Below are 25,642 nucleotides of genomic sequence, written 5' to 3' on the forward strand. Positions count from 1 at the left end.
CCTTCCTTGCCATGTTAAATTTAAGATGTGATATCATTACGTATTGTTTACTTGTTGAAAACTACAATTAGAACAAGATGAAATTACTTTTTGAGATGCAGGTGGTTCAGCACTTGATTTTGGTGGTTCAGCAACTTGTCCAGCAGTTGATAATAAACTTGAATTTTGAGATTTTGAAGACACATCTAAATCCTCAAGTACATCTTCATAATTGGAGTCTTGGTATAATGTAGATTCAGTTGAAAAATGAGGAATAATGGATTGTTGGTTGTGAAAATCGAATGAAACAGGATCAGAGTGACTATCTACAGCAGAAAAAACAGCTTTAACAGCAGAAAACCCTTTAAACTTTAAATAAAACTGCTGAGCTCATTATATTTTGCTAAGGATACAACTTCCACTTCCAGATTTTGTTCATTTAAAATGGCAGCAAATGTTTCAGAATCAACTTCACATCCATTCCACATGATGCCACTTATATCACTGTCACCAAACTTCTTAGAAGCTAAAAATTTATAATTTTAAATTAAATAGCTCAACCATTGTTTTTGGCATATGTAATATTTTGAATATTATGAAGACAAAAATGAACTGTGAAGAACTTGAAGATTGATTAAAAAAAATGAAGATTGAATAAACAGAAATTGTGCATTAAAAAATAAGCTTACCATTAGTTAAAAAGTCTGCAATTTTGCTATTACTAGAAAGAAAAATTCTTCTTTCACCAAGATACTTGACAACAATATCAACAAGCCTTTATCATTTTGAACTATTAATTATTGTAGAAATCAGTAATGCAGTTATTATTACTTAGAAAACTTAAATTATACAAATAGTATATTTAACATTATTTAACACTTGCAATATAAAATAAAATTAATTTTAAGAATAGTAATATATAACAAATAGTAAGTATTAAATAAATAGAAGTAAAGAACATTATTAAGCAACATACAAATACAGTGAACTCCCAATATCTTGAAGCCTCCAAGGGACCAAGAAAATAGCCGAATTAGCAGCATTATTAAATATATATTTAATAATTGAAATATAATATCTATATGTGTATATATATTTATTATTAATATTATCAATAATTACTAAATAATAATAATAATATAAATAAATATAAATACTAATCATTAACAACCCAAATGTTGTTTAAATGCTTGAGAAAATAAAATAAGAAAACTAAAATAGTAAAGACCTTATAAACAAAAATTGCAAAGATTCCTTAGATTCGCGCTATTTTTTACTGATAAAATAATCTAACATAACAGTTAAACATAACGGTTAAGCATAAATTTACAAATATATATTACTATTGCCATACTAATGATTTAGGCGTTATAACACTTAAATAGTTATTATTCAACATAATTTCAAGTTAACATAATGGTTAACATAACGCCAAAATTTTCGTTTACCATTATGTAACCGTTATTTTAACGTTATGTTTTTTGCTGTGTAGAAAACACTTTGACCTCTCTAACTATCCTATGATTTGTCTTCACTCTGTGATTTGTTTCTTTATATAAAGGTTTTGAGGTTATTAAATTATTTCTTTCTAACTATAGTAGTAAAGTTATTCATGAAGGCCTACCCTCTTCTTTATTTCAAGTAAATTTAAGGGTACAACAATGTTCTATCTTTGCTCCTGTATTATTTCTTATCTACAATATTGATCTTCATGAAACCTGGCTCTATTTGCTGACAACTCAACCTATTACTCTTCTATTGACAAAAAGTCTTCACTTTTTGATTGATTAAACTAGCAACCAATTTTTAATTTGATCTCTCTTCTGTAAAAGCCTAAGACTTGTAGTGGCTTGTGGATTTTAAGTCTGGATTTAAAATCCACAATTTTTTTTAGATAACAAAACTCATTTATTTACTGTAAAAAAATATTGCAATATTGTTGGCATTCCTATATTGATAAATAACAAGCCTCTTACTCTCAGGCAAAGTCTAAAAGCACATTGTAAATGTAGTTAGACCTGCTTTATCTGCCAAGCTTGAGCCACTCTCCCATTGTTGTAAGGTTGCATTTCTTTCTTTTTCTACAAATATAATCATGGTCAATGCTCAAAAACAATCATCTCTATAACAATAAATCAAAACTCATTTTTGCTTGGCTTTTTATTCAACAAGTTGCATCCTTTTACTGTATCTGTTTCTTCATGGTATAAAAACTTTTATTAATCCAGTTTTTTTCCTTGAACATCAATAAAACCTTATAATTCTTACCCATCTTTGTGTTTTCTTTTTTTATACAACTTACAACTTTTTAAGTCTTCAGCTATACGTTTCCTAGTATTTTAACTTATTCTCTATTTTCTATGTAAATTAGAGTTTAAAAATATATAAATATATGCCAGTATTTAATAAATAGTAAATGTAAGCATAAAATTATAATATATTAAGTATTATAAATTTTTTTCTAGCCCCGGCTATCAACCCCTGCTAAATCCTATAAATTGCCGGGACCAGGGCCGGGTTTGCAAAAAGTCTCATTTTTAGTCGGGGCCGGGGCCCCGATCACTTACTATTTGTACTTATTGTTATATTATATTATTATTGTTTATATCTTATAACAATATGGAAGAGTTAAAGCAATTTTTAATAGTCAAATGCATTTTTTGGTATTAACTTGCTTTACAGATAAGGACTAAGTATTTTTATTATAATAATATTACTTGGAAGATTATCATCCTTAGTTTACGAGTTCCTGCTACCTTTGACAATCTGGTTAGACATATTTACTTACTATTTGTACTTATTGTTATATTATATTATTATTGTTTATATCTTATAACAATATGGAAGAGTTAAAGCAATTTTTAATAGTCAAATGCATTTTTTGGTATTAACTTGCTTTACAGATAAGGACTAAGTATTTTTATTATAATAATATTACTTGGAAGATTATCATCCTTAGTTTACGAGTTCCTGCTACCTTTGACAATCTGGTTAGACATATTTACAATGTTCTCAAACTTGTATAACACAATCAAGCAGCTTTATTCCTGTATATCAGTATCAATTTAAGTGAAAATTGTTGCTGCGGCAATGGTTTTACCTGGGAGAGGAGGGGGAGGCTACCACAAGAACATACTCATACTCATAAGAATGAGGCAAAATCATATCAAATCAATATAAATCTTTATAAAAGTAAAAATATCTAAATAAATAAATGGTATAAATCGAAATTAAGATGGTGCCGCATTGAAATTTTAAAGTAAAAGTAAAACTGAATATATTTTTTTTTTTAACATCTTCGCTTCCAACAAGGCTGCAAGCAGCCAATAATTAAAGTTGGAAGTTACTGAAAGAGAAAAGATGAAGATTGTAGAGCAAGATAACGATTGACTGACAACTTAAAAGATTGCAAATTATATAAATCAGGAAAGCAAGATGAAAGAAGATATAGCAACAATATTCCATGCAAGGCCGGATTTGAGATTTATAGAGATAGAAAATAGAATCCGAAGTAAGAAAGTGACGAGCTCAATAAAGAAATGCAACCTTAGCAGATGCTAATTTTGCAACTGATTTGATATATGGTTTCCAAAAAAGTTTGGAAGTAAGAGTTAATCCTAGAAGATGAAGAGTAGATGACTCATCGAGTACATCACCGTTCATAAATATAGGAAGATCTAAGTTATTGCGATAATGATTGGCTGAAAAAAATTGAGTTTTATCTGAATTACAGTTCACCAGCCACTGTGAGCCCCATGCTGTAGCAGAAGTGAGATCCTTTTCAAGCTCAAATGCCCCCTCCAAGCAATCAGAGGGTGTTGGTTTCTTATAACAACAAGAATAAATGGTAGTATCATCAGCAAATAATGCCACCTTAGATGTGAGAATGTCTGGAAGGTCGTTAATGTAAATTAAAAAGAGTATTGGGCCAAGGATAGAACCTTGAGGAACCCCTGAAGTTACAGAATAAAAAGAAGAGTGCTGTATATCGAGGACAACTTTTATACTACAATTGGAAAGGAAGGATTCAATAATCTTAAAGATGTTGTCGGATACACCATAAGAAGAAAGCTTATGGAGAAGACCAACATGCCAAACTTTATCAAAAGCTTTGAAATGTCAAGAGCGATGATCTTGACATTTCAAAATGAAACCTCTCCACCTTTATCTAATGCACGATAAAACCTATCAGTTATTACTGTTAGCAAATCAGCTGTAGAACGAGAAGATCGAAATCCATATTGATGGTCAGAAAGTAAGCTATTAGAGTGTTATTTAAGTGTTTGTTAATTAAAGATTCAAAAACCTTGCTTATGATAGGAAGAAGACTTATGGGACGGTAGTTAGACGAATCAGATCGCTCTCCAGAATTATTGAAGATAGGGATAACAGATGCCGCTTTCCAGCAGGCTGGAAAACAAGACTCTGATAAGCACTTGTTAAATAGTTTTGAGAGTATAGACGACAGCTCTGGAGAACACTTCTGCAAGACTTCAACAGGTATGTTGTCCGGGCCACAAGCTGTAGAAGAGTCTAGGCAGGAAGTCACTTTAGATACAGAAGCTGGAGTGATATGAATGTCAAGCAATGGATCAACCTGTTTGTTGGCTATATCAAGTAGAACGCAACTAGTGGAAACAAGAGATGATTCCACTAGTTGCGTTTTACTTGATATAGCCAATATTGCGATTCCACTATATTGATGAAAGGTTTTTAGCAAACAATTCAGTTTTGATTATCCAGAAGTCACGAGAGCCTAGTTTTTGAGATGAGATACGAGATTTCATGACCTGAGAATAGCAGGTTTTGGCGTTAGACAAAACCTTTTTACAATTGTTTCTCGCAGTAATAAACAGACGTCTGTTTTCTGGAGAATTGTTTTGCTGATAAATATGGAAGTGGTTTCGATTGACAATCGCAGCTTGTCCTGGAATCGTCAAAAGGGAACAAAAGATTCCATGCCTGCCTGAATCCACGAAGTTATGTATGAAGCACATTTGTTGACAGTGATGAAGAAGAATGAGATATTAGTTTTAGAGAGATCAAACTGTGATCAGAAGCCCCTTAAGGTGAATGTGGAGAAACTGAGCACTGACTAGGATCAGAAACAAGACATAAGTCGAGTAGAGAAGGTAAATGATTCTGGTTGTCAGGAAAGCGAGTTGGAAAGTTGACTATTTGAGTTAGGGATTGAAAAAGGCAAAAGTTGTGGGCTTTAATGCCTGCAGAATCACTGACACTAGAGTCAAGCCATTCAGAGTGGTGAGCATTAAAGTCACCGACAACAACTATATTAGCTGATGGATAAAGAGAGAGGGCTTGGTCAATATGATCAGAAATAACATCAAAAAGAGTGCAGTCTTGAGATGAAGGAGAGCGATATAGAACAAAGAGAAAGGCAATAGAGTGAAGTGGTGCTAAACGAAAGCACATGAAAGAATAGTCTGTGGATTCGAACCTAATTTCACAACAAATGGGTGAATTCTTACGAATGTAAATGCCCAGGCCAAGCATGTGACTATTGGAGTCTTTACGAATTAAAGGAAGATGACCATCAACACTAAGATCACAAGATAAGACAGCTGAACTCAAATTAATCTCACAAAGAGCAAGTAAGTCTGGTGAACTTTGCAAGAGATAAGACTCAACAGAAGAAAAATTACTTCGAAGACCACGAATATTAGTGAATGATACGTTTAGAGAACTTGGTGATGATGATGGTTTTTTGTGTTTTATAGTTTTTGGTACTTTATTCATTTTTAAATTAGATTGAAGAACTTGACTCAAAGCATAGATAGTACTCAGAACACCGTTTAATAGCCCAAGCAATTGCTTCATTACTACTTATAAACCCTAAGCCGTAACAAAGGGCTCCAAATGTGGCCTCCACAATGCACACCAAAAGTACAAACAGGGACGCCATCCATGCGCAACATGGCACTGTTAATACTTTGATATTTTTCAGCTGTTGATGGAATCAGCCTCTATGAGAGCTACCACAGAGTTCGGGTAACCTGACTACCAGCCGGCCTCAGAACTATAAAATTGAGTTTTAGAGCTGTACCCTCATTAGGAGATAATAGAATGAATTGCCTAGTCATAAAAACAGAGACACAAGCAAAACCCATGCATTGAGTCAAAGATCCAGCATTCAGCATCCTAAACTGGAAACAATATATTAAAAATACATCTGCGCCAGCCTAATAGATGAAGAAGGAGTGCGAGGCTGGTCAACAGATAAAATCTGTTTACCCCTTAAGTCTTGCCTAGGAGGCCTTCTACAAGTCAGTAGCCGGGTGCATTCATCAACTGCCCAAGATGAGTATTTTTATCAAGACACCATCCAGCCTTTACTCAACCAAGAGCCCCATGGCAGGGGGTGTTTTAAGTCACAGTTGGCATCTCCTAGCCTTTGCCTAAAAAGGCGTATCCTACAAGGCAGCAGGACATGAAACAGACTTCTTGATTGACTTCTTTGAGCATGTTCGAATGATTTTATTGAGGCAGGTTGGTATTTGTCTGTCACAAAATATATTTTGGATCCTTCCGGAATTAGATTTAAAACAAATTCTGAAATATCTCCAAAAGTTTTGAGTTTAATGTTAGCAAACTGTTGCAGAATTGCCATTTCATCAAAAACATGTGCAGCACTTTGAGGAACCAGTAAAACAAATTCCTCAAAGTGCTCTTGATCCACCAAAGATTCTTTTGCATTTTTAGTATAAGTTTAGTAAATTTAGTAGCTTTTAAAAGCTACTAATTTTACTAAACTTATACTAAAAATGTTACCCAAATACTAGAATTTATTATTTATGTAGTATTGATTAATTATTTTAGAATGACTATATATATATATATATATATATATATATATATATATATATATATATATATATATATATATATATATATATATATATATATATATATATATATATATATATATATATATATATATATATATATATATATATATATATATATATAAATAAATATGTATATTTAAACAACTTTAAAATTTATTCTACAAAATAGAGTGCTCAATGTTCTTAAAAGAACAGAGCAATTATAAATTTGTAGAAAATCACTTAACAAAATTTTTTTTATTTTACACTGTTTCATCAATAAAGACTCATTAAAAAAACTTTTTCTGATGAGTCTTATTTATTAAAAAAAAATTTTCTTAAGTGATTTTCTACTAATTTATATATATATATATATATATATATATATATATATATATATATATATATATATATATATATATATATATATATATATATATATATATATAAAAGTTAATTTTATGAAATTTCAAGACATAAAAGTTTTATGAAACTTCAAGTTACAATAACTTTACTTGCAACCCTTGAATTATGGTCTTAAATTTTTATTTTTATGATCTTAAATTTTTGCAACCCTAAACTTGCAACCCTTTGAATTATGGTCTTAAATTTTTAGTTTTTTTTTCTGAAATGACTAATAATAATAATTATATATATACACACATATACATACATGCATACATACATATATACATACATATATACATGTATATATGTATACATATATACATATATACATATATAAATATATAAATATATAAATATATAAATATATAAATATATAAATATATACATATATACATATATACATATACACATATACACATATACACATATACATATACATATATATATATGTATATATATATATATATATATATATATATATATATATATATATATATATATATATATATATATATACATATATATATATATAAAATCTAAAAGTTCCATAAAAATCCTATTACCCAACTTCATTTTTATAAAAAAGCTCTTTATAGTTTAGGTGAGTTTCTATCGAAAAAATTTACATCAAATTTATTTATAATTAGCTTTTAGATTATGAAGTGAAAGCCGACAAACAAGTTCCTTTACTAATAGAAATGAAAAAATATGAACAGGCTTTGCAGAAAGCAGTGTATAGCTATGACACAGAGCTTGGTATTTTTCTTTTTTAATTATTGTATGTTTGATTGATGTTTTATTTTTAATACTATAATTAATAATAAATATGTATATATACTTACATATATACATATATATATATATATATATATATATATATATATATATATATATATATATATATATATATATATATATATATACATATATATATATATATATATATATATATATATATATATATATATATATATATATATATATATATATATATATGTATATATATGTATATATATATATATACATATGTGTTAGAATATATACATATTTTTTGTATATACGCATACATATATGAGTCATTCCATGCCAACTGGACCAAAGTCCAACATGGACCCCCTCAGATTTTGATAAAACTTAGTGGGTTTGTTAATATCAATGAGAAAAGCAATTCCTGAAAATTTCAGCATAAAATCTTTCGTTGTTCATAAGGTACGGTCATTTAAATAAGGTTCATAAGATACGGTCATTTGAAATTTCCGATTTTTCCAAAAATTAAAACTTCAGTAGCAAAAACATGTTTTATTCATACTTTGAAGCTCTATATTTTAAAAACAAAATTTCAAAAAACCTTCTAGTTCTAATAATAAATTTTGACATTGAATTATTAAATGTCACATTTTTTCCATAATGGCTACCTAAAAAAGCTAAAAATTTGTTTGCAAATATAACAAGTTGATTTTTGATGAGTTGATATACAAAGTCTGCAATTTAAGAAATTAAAGACATTTTTTTAGTTTCTATATATGGTTAGCTTCCAAATTTTTGAAAATTTACTGATAAATTTAAAAAAATTACAAATTAGTAAAAAATTATAGACTTCTAAAAATGGCTGCGACTAAAACTTAGGAAAATGTGCCTCCACTTCAAACCACCGGTAACCAAGGATCAACACTGGTTTTAATAATACTTTTTTTTTCTTTTAATTTAATAGTCTTTATTACAGTGATTTCAGAAAAAAAAATAGTGGGTACTCATGGGGAAGTTATAAAATCAGAACAATGAAAATTGCCCAAAATGCATTAAAAACAATAAAAATAAAGTTATTGTTGTACTTTAGTTTGTATTATATATTCTAATACAAAGTATGTATGAATTTAAAAGTATTTCATAATAAGTACTAGAAATAAGTCTTTAATTAGGCTTGAATTAAACTCAGTTTTTAAATAGCCCTAGTTCTTACCTGCCCTTTCCACCCTCCCCCCTCTCCCAACCATTTACTTTTTAACATGCACATTTTTGCCCAGAACTTAGAAAAAATTTGTAATTGGGCACTTCTCATTACACGGCGTGTCTGGTTTTATGTCTGATGTATGAAGTGCCTTAATCCCCAAACACACTACTAAACATACACATATAAAAACTGTGAAATTTAGTTTTAAATGTCAGACAGTAAAAAGACTACATATAAAACTTATAAGAAGCCTATTAGATTAAAATGAAAAAATGACTTTCTAGTCTAATTTACCTAATATTTAATACCATGACTATAAATTTTGTAATATTTTTCCAATACACTTATTATTCCACCCCTCCCTATTAATTTGTCTTATTGGATTATCATGTTCAAATTTAGATTACAACTTATACCAAGTTAATATAATAACATATATGTAGGGATTGCAATCCGGGGCATGAATTACGATCCCGGGATTTCGGGATTGAAGTAAAAAATATCCCGGGATCTCGGGATTTTATATAATGTGAGATATTTGCTAAAAAACAGAACCTAATACTGCATATATGAATATACTTTTTGATGTTATCAATTTTTTATTTAATTTCATTATGCCTTAATGACTTAAATTAATTTTTTATGGTGCCTTAAATTGTTTTAATTGTGTAACAGGCAGCAGGTGTATATAAAGATCTTAAAATAATGCAGAAATATATATACGGTACCTTCCATATTATGTTTTAAGATTACAGACTTTACAGAATAACCTTCATCAAATAATTGGATATGGAAATAACATTTGAACATTTAAAGTGTATTTGACTAAAGTAACTAAACAATCAAAATTTCAAAATAAATTTGTAAACATAAATTTTCTTAAATTTGGCTACCGATGTAGCTGCTGTAGCAACAAGCTACTTTGTAAAAAATAACATAATAAGTTGTTTGTTAATATTGAGAGACAAAAATTAAAGAAAATCTTTATTTTATATTTATAAATAAATGGTAGCTAAATAATAAATGTAAAACAAAAAAACAATTCATATTAAATGCATATTTTATTTACAAACTTTCTTTTTTTGTCTGAAAATATGCCCGGACGATTAGTAGAGCATTTAAGGTTTGGTCATTTAGCCTACTCCTTATTTTACTTCCCAAATACCCAGCTGCAGAAAATGCCCGCTCAGGTTCGATGCTTGTCAGTGGAATAGAAGTCTTGCCAACAAACTTAACGATTGTTTTTTATACAATAGTCAAACAAACCTGCCTTAATTTGTGTTTGTGAAACTTTTTTCAATGATAAACTCCCAAACTCCATGGTCTATTCAAAAATTTGTTCCATTTATCGTAAGGATAAAGCATAAACAGGATAAACCTGCAAAGCAGCATTATATAACTCGTTATAATTCAGTATAGTTACCAACTTTGAACATTTTGTTTTACAAAATAATTTAATTAGTTCAATCCTGCTATAATCCTGAAAATCCCGGGATTTTGTGTTTAGAATTCCGGGATTTTCGGGACCCAAAAATGTCCGGGATCCCAGGATTGCAATCCCTACATATATGTTATTTGACTTGTCAACACAATGCACAAGTTGATTATGTAATAAAAAATATTATCTAATAAACAATCAATATAAACATTCAATCTTTCAAATAAATTTTTGCTAAAAAACTATGTTTAAAACTAATAAATCAAATTTATAATAATTTTGCTACGTTTATTACAGTTATTTAATTATGTTACTTATGCTATTGCACAAATGTAATATTTTAGTTCATAGCATCTACCAGTTGTTGACACGCTTTATGCAAAATTTCAACTTTTAAAGTTGAAATTTTGCATAAAGCGTGCGTTATTGGAACACAGCAAATATCTTTTTTATGTGGCCAAGTAAAAGTGTTTAACAAAATAGACTGCTTCATGAACTTGATAAGAACATCTTGATTTTCCTTAGATATTTCCACAATATTGCCTAAAAACCATTTTGCTTCATAAACACATATTAATTCCTGGTGAAAGAGAAGCAAGTGGAACCATATGATGCATTTTAGAAATATTTACATTAGTATACATATTGTCAAATGACACCTGTCTCATCTGTAAAGTAGATAACGATTGTGATATAAAACAATGGTGGTTTCTTGTTCCTGGAATTGTTGAACAAGTAGCATAACATTCTTCTAATTTAAACTTTATGCAATGTAATACAATTGCATCATTTGAAATGTATTGAAAATGTATTCCTTTAATATTTTGTCTACACCAATCATACATTTTTTCAGGTGAATTGATAGGATCTGTTAGTGATTGTAAACTGGCCCTAGCTACAAGTCTTTTGACAGAACCCCCAATGCCATCACAAGCACTCTTTCCATGGATGTGGCAAAAAAGTGCCATTCTGCAGATTCTTTATGATCTAGTTCATGGTGACATAAGTTAGATATGTTTTTATATTGTGAACCTGCACCATCACTAAAATAAATGCAGTGGTTAAAGTAAGGCATCAACTCTTTTAAATGTTTGATTACTTCATAAATGAAACAATGCTTTTTATTGTGTTGTAAATGATCAGAAATAGTACAAACACTTTTACATTTTATTATATTTTCTTCCATATAGTAAATAACAAAAGGATGCAATGTTGTTTGACTGTTGTTCCAATGGAAACCTTGTACTGCATCTTGAATTAAAAAACTGTAATTTTCAGCAAAGTCTAGTAATGCTAAAATTTGATTACTTGGTAATGCTATTTTTAGATGCTGCAAATATGCTGCTTGATTTTTGGCTATATAATGATGATCTCTTAATTGGTCTATTTGTTGACAAGCTTTTTCATTAAAATAATCCACTGGAAGAGTTAGTGGAACTATATCATGTTTTTTGTTGGCTTTTTGCCACTGATTAAAGGTGATTTCTTCCAAGCTGTGCTTATCAAATAAAGCAGTAAGATACTCTTTTAGTGTGTTGGTATCTGGGCAGTTATCGCAACTGTGCAGCATGCAATCTCGATTTGTTAAGTCACATGCAACTAATGTCAAGAGGTCTTTATAGTATAAAATAACTGGTATTTTTAATGCTATTTGCATTTTGGTGGTACTCACAAACACATACTGAATGGAGACCTGAAGCACCTCCAAAAGAAATACACCACAAGTTCACAAAAACTTAGAAAACTTAATCTTGACGTCAACGTAAATTTTAATGCACTCTAAATAAAGTTCTTTTATATTAACTAATATAAGTCTTGTTTGAAAATGTTGTCTTTTACCATCAACTTGGATTGAGACATACTGTTTCACACCTGGACACATTCGAGAGTATTCATCTGATTGGTAAAATTCATGGACTTGATTTTTTACTTTATCACTAATAGATCTTCCTTCTTTTTTAGATGATTGTGCCATTATGCCATACATTTGTTTCAAATACCTTGCAGCTTTTATCATTCTTAGTGAAGCAGAAAAATAATTTTATGTATGATTAATGTTCCAACTCTCAGGAACCAAAAGTCAGTAAATTAAGTTTTTCTGATTTTGAAGAAACATCAAACTTTGCTTTAATTAATTCCATTAATTAAAGCAAAGTTTGATCCAAGAGTCCAAGTTTTAGCTGTGTTTACTTTTGCAACACAGCTCTTTTGTTTTTGGTTCATCTTTAATTAAATCTGGAGAAACTTCCAAAACAGTTGCTATTTTCTTTTGGTTAGCAGTTTGGATTTTGTTCATTTTTCTTTTTGCAAAGCTGACCATGTCTTTATGAGCTACTAGTTTTAAAAGTTATTAATGTTTGAATCAAAGTTTTTTTTTTAAATGTTAGTCTCATTAAAATCATTATCTTTATGTTGACATGAATTGCTTCCATAATTTTTTTTGTTATTTTTTTAAATGCAACATTTTTAGACATTCTGTACAAAGTTTATGACCAAGTATTAAATCAAACTCCTTCGCAACATCCAAGCTGATTACTCTGATAGATTCTAAAAAGTAACACAATGATAAAACATTAAATAAGCCATTATCTTTTGAAAAATTAATTAAATAATAATTTATAAAAGTCAATTTTAAAGAAAATACTTTTTAATTTAACTTTGTGTTTGTTAAATGGATCGCAACCAAAGCTTCCATCATACGAAGTCACAAATCTATCCAAGTAGACCTATTCATGGTGATTACAAATAGTTTGAATTTGATTTACTTTACTCCACAAGTATACAAGTTCTTGATCTTTTTTTGTTGATTCCTCAAAACCTTAAACTTTTTTGGTTTTGGTAAATTTTACTTCATGGCGATTATAATTTAATGCTTTTCCAATGCAACATTGAGTTGTATAAATAGTGGTGTGATTTATTAGCCTTCTCCTTGCAATGTACAGGATTCTGTTGAATCTGCTATCGTAAGATATGCAAACCATCCTAGTATTACAAGTATTTAAAAGAAATATATAAATTGTATCCTCAAAATTTTAAATTTCATCAAATTACTTCCTATGATATTACTAAAATTATTGATTTTTTAAATATCAAGAAGAAGACTAGTTGAGATATTCAAATTTTTGTGGTAAAGACCTATGTCATGGATTTTAGAAAAAGCCTTACTTCCTATATAAACAATAGTATATCTCCCTTCCTTTTAAAAAAATGGGTGATGTTATTCCATGTTTAAAAAAAATGACCCAACAGATAAGTCTAAATATTGCCAATAAGTATTCTACCAGCACAGCTTGTCATTGAAATAGTTATTTATGAGCAAATACGGGTTTTTGTCAAGCCTTAACAAAGGCTTTGTATGGATTTTGGAGAAGGTACAACCCATGTGCTTTTTAATTAACTTAAAAGTGTTTGGATAAAGGAGGTGCTGTTGGTTCAATATTTATGGATTTGTCAAAGGCATATGATTTAATTCTTCATGATTTACTTATTGCCAAGTTAGAAGTTTATACTTTATATCGAAGGTTATACAAACTTTTGTTATAGTAACTCAATATTTTTATAAATGATTTTTTTAAAAGGTTAAAAAATTCTACTTTGTTTGGATAATAACCCTAGCTTATATAAATTTAGGTAATAAATATATACAAATACATACAAGTTAGCATTTTAATCCTCCTGAAGTTTAAAGGTTCAACAAAAAGCTTACTAAAATCAATGGATGCACTAAACACTATAAATCAATAGTGTAACTATTGAAGACTATAAATCAATAGTTACGCTGAACACTATAAATCAATGGTTACACTGAACTAGTGATCGACCAAAACCGAAATTTGAGCCGAAACCGAAACCGAAATTTCGGTTCAGTGAAGCCGTAGCCGAAACCGAAACCGAAATTTCGGCTGAAACCGAAACCGAAATTTCGGCCGAAATTTGAAAGTGAATGTTTAAAATCCCTGAACCTTTTATGATCACCGAATTAAAGCAAAAGAAACTATTTTACATATATCTAGCCAATCACCATGTAATATAGTTTGATAAAAACTTTAATATGTCAAGACATTTCAATAATTAAAGGTAATAATTGAAGTATTTTCTCTGCGAAATACATATTTTTTCATGTTTTCTGGCAAAAGTCTGTTTCTTTCATTTGAAAGAATTTCTCCAGCAGTTAAAAACAACCTTGTAACTTCGGCAGATGTTGGTGGTCTAAAGAATCTCTTTGCTACTTTTGCCAAACCAAGCTTTGCTTTTAATGTTGTTTTCTAATATAAATCTATGAAATTTTTTTTTTTTTTGTTATTTAGGTGCCCCAAGAAGACCTATAGGTCTTGTCACAGAGCACCGCGGAAATGCATTTAACCAGGAAGTTCACGCCTCCTTCATTACCGTGACGCAAAAATATATCCGAAGCTCGTTTTGAGCCTGGATCTCCTGCTTAAAAGGCAAGCGCTCTAACCACTGCGCCACGGTCGCACAAGAAACTTCAGACCTTCTTTAAAGTTTGAATCAATTTTTGAGATTTATAGGACTGCTAGTAGTTGTATTGCTTTTTCAGTTAAGAGATTTTTCAGAGTAAACCACTTCTTAAATGTGATGAAAGTCCGCTAAGTGATTGAAGTTTTGGATCGTGCGATCCACGAGATATTTTCAAATTGCAAGTTCCGTATTTGAAATCACTTACTGTCACGGTAAAATGATTCCATAAACCAGTTTTTTATCGATTATTTTCCATTGTAAAATTTAGCACTGAGAAACTTTTGATGAAACTATTGGTTTGGGTTGCTTTACTTAAATGTTAATTTATTTTAAGAATGATTTGAGAATAGTAACTTAAAACTATTATGTAACGTGATTTCAATTAAAATTTTTACAATTGTTATAATTAAAAATTGATTTACTAACAAACGATTACAATTAGGAAATCGTCATGATCCCACTCTATATTAAAACTTAAAAAAAATCTTTTAAAAGTTTCGGTTCATTTCGGTTGCGGTTTGAACCGAAATTTCGGCCGAAACAGGAAAAGTAAAAAAACTGTTGAAGCAGAAATTTCGGTTTCGGCCGAAATTTCGGCCGAAGCCGAAAGTTTCCGTTCACTACACTGAACACTATAAATCAATGGTTGCACTGAACACTATAAATCAATGGTTGCACTGAATACTATAAATCAATGGTTGCGCTGAACACTATAAATTAAATACTAAAAAAATTGTTTTTATTGTTATTACACTAAAAGATTGTAAGAAGTAAAACAATCTTTATTTAATTTTTTTAGTGCACGATGTAACAAACAAAATGAAAAAAAACTTGCAATCCGGTGAATTTTTAATGAAGATTAGAACATTCCCATTGGCTTTGAGTTTGTTCATAAAGGCAATATTTAATTTTTTGATTAAGTGTCAATTTAGTCAAAAAAAATTTTGGCTGCTAATCTGTGTATCATTGTTCTTTTATATTTTTTATTATTTTGAGTAAAATCATTTGTTGGATTTCCTTTTTTTTTAAAGATATAAATTTTATTGTGCTGTTTGCTGTAGCATTGCAAGAATGATGATCATCACTTACTTAAAGACATATATTATCAAGAAGACATGTTTCAATATAGTGGAAATGTATTTGTGCAAGACAGTTTCTTAGAAAATATGCTAGATGCAAGAATTAAATTACTATGGAAAGCTAAAGAATCTTTTGATAGAGGTGGTTGGTTATTTTCTTCTCAGGTAGGTTAAATGTGCTGTATAAAATTATTAGCCTTAAAATACTAAAAATATTAGTTTAAATAATCAGTAGTAACAGATATTGAAAATAAATTTTTTGTGTAGTAGTAGTTGTAGTAGTAGCAGTAGCAATAGCAGTAGCAGTAGCAGCAGTAGTAGTCGTAGTGGTATTCATAGTGGTATTTGTAGTGGTAGTAGTAGCACTAGGTGTAATAGTAGTTGTAGTATACATTGTACAACTGTTCATGCATTAAGTGTGAAGAGTCAAGGTGTGAAAATATATTTATCTGGAAAGAGATTTATCAAAAAAAGTTTATTTTAATTTTTTTTATAAACGGTTCTAGTAATTTACAAATTTAATGTTAAATATTTATTTAGTATGTTATATTTATTTATTAAATATATTATATTATTATTACATATATTTATTTTATATATGTAACCTGCTCTAGCAAAATGATGTTTTTTGACCAAAAAAAAAAAAGTTTTCATTAATTTGTTTCATAGTTATAGCATTTTGTGAATCAAATAATAAATTTTTTTTTTTTTTGAGGGTTTGAAGATATATAAATTATCTAAGAATGCAAAACTAAGAAAAAAGCAAGTGAAGCTTATCATTCATATGCTGTAAAAAGTCCTTAGCGAGGCATGTTTATTGTAACAATTTTTGTTCAAAATGTTACAGGACATCAAGTAGAGTCTTATAATACATTTGGGATGTCTTTATTAAAGAGCACTCGAAACATACTTTTTAAATAAAAGGTAGAAATTAACTTAAATTCTAATTATTGTTTACTTTGCTACATAAATTAGTTAAATTTTTCATGAAAAATAATAAACGTGTTAAATAGACACTTTTTTTAAAAAGTTCATATATTTTTATCAATTTTTTCAAAATACAAAAATTAAATTTTTTTTGATAATTTACAGGTAATTTGTGACAAAACCCCCCTTTTGCTAGAACAGGTCACATGTCTTACATATATCAACTATATATACAATATAATGTTATATATTTTAGATTTAATTAATGTGTGTACTCAAAAATTTTTTAGGCTATTGAGGAAAGTGTTAAACTACTTGAGTTTCAAAGTAAACTGCAAGACCAACTAAAAAAAAAATTTGTTAATCTTTCAGTCACTGATACACTCTATCAATTACTCAACCAAGGGTTGAACAAACAGGCTGAGCAACTTCGAAAAGATTTTTCCATCCCTGATTCACGGTATTGGTGGACAAAGATTGAAGTTTTAGGTTTTACCCGAAATTGGGATGAGCTTGAAAGGTTTTCTAAATCCAAAAAGTCTCCAATAGGATATGAGGTTTATTTTGTAAATTTTTTGATTATTTAAGAAATTGAACATTTTACACCAACATTATTTAGCGCCTTTTTGCTATTATGAGATTGCAAACAATAGATAAAAAGAAATAAGTTTATAAAGGAATAATAAAGATAAAATTAATTAACAAAGTAAAAAAAGCAAAAAAGGTTGAAAAAATTTTGAAAAAAGTAAAAGTACTACTGTCTAAGTAAAAAACTCTGATAAGTTATATGAGTTATCTATTAACAACATTAACAACAAAAGTTGATATTATAGGAATAACCAAGACTTGACTTACAAATAATGCTACCAATAGTCAAAATGCTAAACTCAGCAAAAATAAAAGAAGACTGTAGGAGTACAGTTTGTATCCTCTTGAAATTTAGGAATTGGTTCCTGTGAATTATTTAATATTTGTACCTTCTAGAACATACATTTTTTTAAACAGTATTTTAAGGTTCACAGCAACTTCAGCAACAAAGAATCTTTGACAACTCACAACATGTTGCAGGTTCAGCAAAAAACTGGGTTTTTTTTACCAATAGGGTGCGAAAGCTAGGAACTGCATTGAATCTGTTGAACCCTGTCAGAATTTTCAACAAAAGTTTTCAGAAGCAGGTCAAAAGCTGAATGAGTATTTCACAGTTACAAGCTCAGTGAAAACAATCTTATGAGCCAGGTTGTACACTGCCATGATTTCAGCAAGCTCAGTGAAGTATTCGTTGCAGTAAGAAACATTCTGCTGTTTTGAAACCTTAAATTGATCGATGAGGATCATTTCTGAAAGTAAGATTCACCCAAATGATTCAAGATGAAACTTCACATTCCAGTTCAGAAAACTGTCAGATTGTTGTCACATAAAAAACTACCAGTGTCAATCAATACATGACATTGTCTTGAAATATGCTCATAGACAATAGTGTTTCAGGCACTCCAGACACAAAGGCTAAGGTAAAGTCTGTTTTGATCTCATCAAAGTTCAAAAAAATTGTGCTCTGAACCAAATCTTGTGTTAGAAGCTATTCTTCCAATAAAACTACATTTATTGCTGAGCATTGTGGGTCATCTGTTGAAAAATCTGGTTGATCTTTGGTCTGGCTCTAAGGAATGTCCATCAGCCCTGCATATTCGACTACAACCTTACCATATCAGGCACTTCAATGCGATTGATTGCATGAAGCTTTTGAAATTGCAGGAGCTTACTGATGCTACCTTCTTCATTCAGGCCAGTCTCTTCATCCAATTACTTTCACTTTTTAGAGGTATCATGCTTTGAAACTCAGCTGTCAAAGCATCAGACTTTGAATCAAAAATTTCCAAATTCTGGGACAACTATGTCAAACTCCCAACCTCCATCACTAAAAGTGAATGCCCTTTTTCACCATGTGCCACAATTGGTCAAATTCAAAAATGACTGAACTTAGTTATTTTACTCTTTTTCTTGTGAACTTTTAGAGTTTTTTTTTGAAAAACAAAGTTTTGTTCAACATTTTTCGAAAGAATCAAAACTTACCACAGGCAAAAATTGGTAAAAATGGTAAAAAATTCAAATTAGAAAAAGTCTCACAGACGGTGTAGTGTTATCTATAAACCAATTAAATTTGTATTAAAACTGAAGAATGATTTACTGAACTTGTAGTTTTAACTATGAGTTCAGTAATGTAAAAATTTTAAATTTTAAACTTTCACAGACATTTTAGAGGCCTTTTCAAACTTTTTCAGATATAGTTTCTAAACAAAAAATGGATTAGTTTTTCTCTGAAATCCTTTTATTTATTAAAAACATGAGTTTGTTAAAACATTTGGATTTTTGACAACAAGATATGGTACACAGTGTTCAAGCCTCTTTTTCAGATCATAAGAGTGGTATTTGGTCATCAATGCAAAGCACATTTCAAAATTTTTGTTCTCTTATGTAAACAAGAAATTAAGAAAGTTTAAACATTAAGTAAAGGTTATTAAATAGCTTATAGCTTATGGTATCAATGGAAATTTATGTAACTGTTGAAATTTTTTTTTATATAGAAAGCTTAGGCAAAGGGTTATTATTGATAACTAAATGTAAAAGTGATCATGTGTGATCATAGTTCATTTTTTAGTCATGTGTGATCATGGTTCAGTTTTAAGTCACGTGTGATCATGGTTCAGTTTTAAGTTATGTGTGATCATGGTTCAGTTTTAAGTCATGTGTGATCATGGTTCAGTTTTAAGTTTGCTTCTAATATTTTGTTAGTTAAGCATAATCATTAAATGTAATTTAAATATTTTTCCATAAGTTGTGTTTAGCATTTTTAAAATTTGTATTGACAATAATAAAATCATAGCAACAAAAGAGTTGTTATTAAGCAAGCACAACTCTAAATAATCCAAAAGAGTCAACATTCCAAGTGTTAAAAGCTAAGTACATCTGAGGTGTTAAAGGCTAAGTAGATCTGAGGTCTAAGTACATCTGAGGTGCTCAAGAAACTAAAGCAAAACATTGAAGCCAAAAAATCAAAGCAAATAAAGAAACGCAAGATTGACTTAAGTGAAGTTTCAGATGAAACTCAGCAAGTGCAACATTCAAAAACTGAGACAAGACAAAGACATCAATAGGTGCAAAGAGTGTTGCAGAGTTTGAGAAGAAGCATTGCTAACTCAAATTAACATAAGGTACCAATGTGAATCATGTTTACCATGTAATATACCGATGATACCATGTGGTACCATGTGGTACCAATCCTTTTAGTTGGAAGTCTTGGGTTTGTTGATCGTGTTTACCCAAAAAATATAAAATTGGTGAAGAGTTTCTTTGCATGAAAAAATGCCGCAGATCTGCTTCTTACCATAAAACAAATCAAATATATTTAGTTAATAAATAGTTTTCTTTAAAATTAACTTTTAATAAGATTAGCTTTTATTTTATTTTTTAAATATTTTTGATTATATCTTAATCAATATTTTTGGTTTTTTTTTTTATATATTAATCAAAAGTTATTAAAGTTTTATGTTTTCCCCGATTATAAAGGGAAAAGTAAACGTTTTTTTTCTTCATAAAAATAGATTTTTTAAAAATTTTTTCGAAATATATTGTCTATTTTTTTAAATTTATATAATGTAAAAAAATTCTCTATAAAACAAAAATAAAAAAACCATAAAATATTTTTTCTTTAATAAAATAATTAAATTTTGTTTTGTTAACATGGATTTTTTATTTTGGTATTATAGCCATTTGCAGAAGTGTGCATCAAATATGGTAACAATGCTGAAGTTGAAAAGTATATATCAAAGGTTCCTTTAGAAAAACGAGTGAAAATTTATTCAAAATCAGGGTATGTAATTAAAAATAAGTATATTAGTGTATTTTTTGCATTGAAACTTGTTTCTGAACATTTTTATAGGTAGATAGTTTAAGTGGATCTTTTCTGTGTTTTTTTTCTGGTTGCATTTGTTTAACATTTTCTGATTGCATTTGCTTAAAACTTTCAATGTGTACTTGCATTTTAACAGGGTGAATAAAATTTTTTGAGGTTTTATTTTGAGATTTATTATTTTTTTTATTTTTTTGTCTTGGCTCTTCTCATTTGGTACCAATTTCCAAAAAAGTCATCTTTAAATCAGATACACGAGGCCTACATAGTAATTATAATAATTCAAATTGTTATATAACTTTGCTTGTGATTTTTTCTTTAAAATGGATATACAGATAAGACACTTCAAGAAAACCTAAGCTTAAAGCACTGTGGAATAGCACTTTAGGAGAAAGTTTTACGTTATCGTTTTTGATTGTGTTTTTCATATCCGTTAAAAATGCTTTACTGAGGCGTTTTCTAAATGCCTCAGTAAAGATTTTTAAGATTTTATATGAAATATATATATATATATATATATATATATATGCATATATGTATATATAATACATATATATATATATATATATTGATATATGTATATGTATTTTAAATATATATACATATATATATATATGTGTGTATATATATATATATATATATATATATGTATATATATATATATATATATATATATATATATATGTATATATATATATATATATATATGTATGCATATATATGTATAGGGTGACCTACAATTTTTTGTTCAAAAAGAGTACACTTTGCAAGTATTTCAAAGGTGAAAAAAAAGATGAAAAAAAGATAAAGCGTTTCTTTTAAAAACGTAATTTTCTTTGGAGTTATTTGAATATGCATATACATATATAGGTTTTCTAAACACTTTTTTTCTTCAAACCCTCAAACTTTATTTGATCCTCTTTTTTTAATTTTAAAATTCTATTAAGCATAATGCTGCTTTGTAAGTTTGTGTGAGAGATTTTTATTTCAGTTTCCAATGTTGTTAGCAACCCTGCTTTTACAATTTTTAACTTTAGCCAGTAGAGTGTACACTCATGAGAGAAGGATTTTCTAAACTTAAAAGACCAGTGGAAAGTTAATGCTTAAAAGTAACAGTAAACAAGACTTTGTTTACTTTTATTTTTAGGCAATAATATTCTATTAATCTTTTTCTATTCACTGAAACAAAACCTAGCTGATCTTTGAATAGAGGGTGATAGTAATTGAACAGCATCTTATTTCTGAAATTTGAGTTGCTATAGCTGGTAAAGTACATTTTTAGGATCTTCAATCCAAGTATATTCAAATTTGATCTTGAACCAACAAGGAAAATAAACAATCACAATGAACTATATATGATAAACCTTAAGTTTTCTAAATCTTTACCTTAAATGCCATATTTAAAGATTCATATTATACATACTCTGTTTGCAGTAACTAACCATCTTGAATGTGAAACAATTTGTAATAAATGAAGTTTTGATGGTAAAATACTACTTCTAACAGCACAAACAATTAACCAATGAAATTGATCTGCAGACAATTTGTTTATTATTTTATCATCGAGAGAAATAAGTGGGTTACCAATTTGAATTATTTCAATAATGAATTTATATCTAGATCTGTTGCTAGATCAAGTATGAGTTCAATAATACCAGACCATTTATTGTTTGATTTTATTTTACCATCTAAGTTGGTTACTAAGTTTTTTACATCTAAGTTGGAAATGCTTCAGTGGCATCTCATTTGCATGGAGTTATAAGCCAAACAAGTTTTTTTCCAAATTTTATTTTTATATTTTTGATGACTCCACCCTCCCAACCAGTATTTGCATCTGTAGAGTCTCCAGAAACAGCCATTAAAGATTTATCAATCTCTCAGTCAATCATTCAACAATATCTTTGCAAAATAGAAAATTTTTAGAATAACCTGCTTGGTATTGCCTATTTTTTAAATAACCTAACTTATTGTTGAAGCTAATAACAATTAAATTGATTACTCTATATCTGTACATGTTATTTATATTAAAAAATTTAAAAAGTTAAGTTTAAGTTGTGATTTGTGCGATTTTGAGCAAATCAAGCTTTTTTCAATATTGGTGTTATTTTATGCAATGTTATGTGTTATTTCTATTTAAAAAGATAATGTTTAATTGATTTAGTTATTTGTGTTATCACATGAACTTGTATTCAAATTTTTGCATCTTATTTTAACTAGAGTAAGTATTAGTTATAAGTACTGGTAGTATGGTTAATTGGACATTGTGAATGAAGTTAGTTGGAATGTTTTTATATAAGTAAGCTTTAATTGTTACAATCTCCAAACAACTGTTTATTTGCTAAATACTCCTCAAGTGCATATCTATTTATTTAAGAAAGTTAGTTTGATGAATAGTGTTTAATGAATAGCAATTGATGTGTCTATGAGTTTTGTGCTTCAAGCCTTTGTTATTCAAAGGTTTGAAGCAACATTTTTTTGAATTGTACCACATATTTTATAGATATAATATTAGTAAATTTTGTGATAATTTAAATGCTGTTAGAGCAAAAAGTAGCCTCACTCCTCCAGACATATGAAATGTGGATGAAACCATGTGCACAGCAGTTCAAAAGATTTGAGTAGTAATGTCAGTTGTGAGAGGTCAGTTAGTAACAAGATGTTGTGTGGTTAGTGCTTCTGGAAACTTGCTTCTGACTTGTTCTGATTCTTGTTTATTTTTCTTCATGCTAGTTATCAAGATCTTTTTGCACATGATGGTCCGACTAGGGTTTCTCATTTCCTATAAAAATTTAATTCCCAGGATTCCGGGACAAAAGTATTACATTTCCTGGGATCCCGAGAAATCCTGGGATTAGGTAACAAGCAAAAATTTATCCAATTAGGTGGGAAAAAATGTGTAAATTCAAACAAATACAGAAAAAATGCATTTTTAATACTATTATTTTTAATAACAAAAAGATAAGAAATTAAATACAAATTAATTCATAGAAACTAAGACTCTCAAAATAAAACAAATAAAAACTTTATTAACATTAAATTTATAAATATTATTTTTTTAAATAATTTTTAAAAAAATATAAATTGTCAATAATGCCAAAAAACTTAAGTATCTAATATTTAATCTATATTATCTAATAGTATCTAATATTTATGTATTTTTGTAAAATTTAATTTTTAAGTGGTGTTTTACAAAACATTTGTACAATTCTTTGGACCTTTTGAATTGATTGTGCAATTCTAATGATGTCTAATAATTGAAGTTGTAAAATTAATTTTTTCAGTCTCATTATCTTTACTATTGACTTCATCATCAGAATTCTGGGTGTCGGATGCATTACACTCACTACCTGATGAATTTAAAATCATTGATTTTTTTGTAGAGAACATCTATTATTGATACAACTATTAAATAATTCGACTTTTGACTAAATTGACTAATGTATTTCTTAATACTAATATATTTTTGAATAAAAGTCGATTTAGTCGAAGTATGGAAATAATTTATTTTCTTGAAATAAATTGTAATAAAATAATAAAGTAACTTATATTCACTTTCTATTTTTTAATATTAAAACATTTAAATAATAATGGAGGAGAGTATAATAAAAGGCTGTAACTTTTTTAGTTACTTCAATTTCTACTTCCTCATAAAGATGTTTTAAATGGCATAGAAGACCACTTGTTGTTAACTGTTTACACGTTGTTGTTTTACATATATTACAAATGGCAAGTTCTGTGTTTTTATCTTTTGTAAATTTTTGCCATGCTTTAGGTTCACTTGACGTGATGCAGTAAATTTATTATCTTATTTATAAAAATTAAAATAGAATAAAATATACTAAAATATAGAGTTATATTACTTACAATATAATCCCGAAATAATGTGGTTATAGTAGATTTACAATTATTTTAAATTAGTTACAATTACTAAACATATATTTTAAAATTCGCATACTTGGTTTTTTCACTTTCTTGTTTTTTTTTAATACTAAACAAAATATTTTTTTTTGTACCAATCTAATAAAAAATCGCAGTTGCAAGAAATTTTCTTGCATTTGCGATTTAAAGTCTGAGTCTGCATAGACATTCCTTTAATCACTTCTTGTTTTGCTACATGGCATTGATGGCGAGTCTGTTATATATAAAATAACCACAGACAAATTACAGCAACTTGTCTGTAGTTGTTTTTTATATAACATCTAATGTAAGGCAATATCTATTTTCATAAACTTTTTAGTGACTTAATTTTAAGATGCAATGCTCTGCATGTTTTTTTTGGGCTCACGAAAGCTTGCTCAAATGCAGATCAAAATGATGGAAACTTTTGTTGGCTGTGGCTACAACTTGTGCATTAATGCATAAAAATATCTATTAGTTTATATCTTATGGATAATAATATATCTTTATTATTAACTAATATTAAATTACTTGTGTCTAATAAGTTTATTATTATCATTAAATATGTGGTATTTTACAGATTTCTGTTTTGTTTCAATAATCCCCATATTATGTTCCAACTAATCCCAATGGCAAGTTTTTTGGAACATATTGTCAAATATGTTCCAAAAAACAGCATATTTTTTAAGTACAAGTATCAAACTACTTAATCAATATCGTTGAATAATTGTC

The 25,642-nt window shown here is 28.5% G+C and overlaps 1 protein-coding gene across 1 annotated transcript in view; it reads left to right on the forward strand.

Annotated features, from left to right (window-relative positions):
• LOC101234531 (vacuolar protein sorting-associated protein 16 homolog) overlaps positions 1-25,642 on the forward strand; it is an 81,900-nt gene that overhangs the window by 48,329 nt on the left and 7,929 nt on the right. Inside the window, exons 16-20 of the mRNA XM_065811044.1 lie at positions 7,880-7,988; positions 15,900-15,997; positions 16,162-16,344; positions 17,397-17,663; positions 20,871-20,974. Coding sequence (XP_065667116.1) covers positions 7,880-7,988; positions 15,900-15,997; positions 16,162-16,344; positions 17,397-17,663; positions 20,871-20,974 — 761 coding nt within the window. The remainder of the gene's footprint in view (positions 1-7,879; positions 7,989-15,899; positions 15,998-16,161; positions 16,345-17,396; positions 17,664-20,870; positions 20,975-25,642) is intronic.

The sequence above is a fragment of the Hydra vulgaris genome, chromosome 11 (assembly GCF_038396675.1).
Source record: "Hydra vulgaris chromosome 11, alternate assembly HydraT2T_AEP".
In the NCBI taxonomy this organism is placed as follows: Eukaryota; Metazoa; Cnidaria; class Hydrozoa; order Anthoathecata; family Hydridae; genus Hydra; species Hydra vulgaris.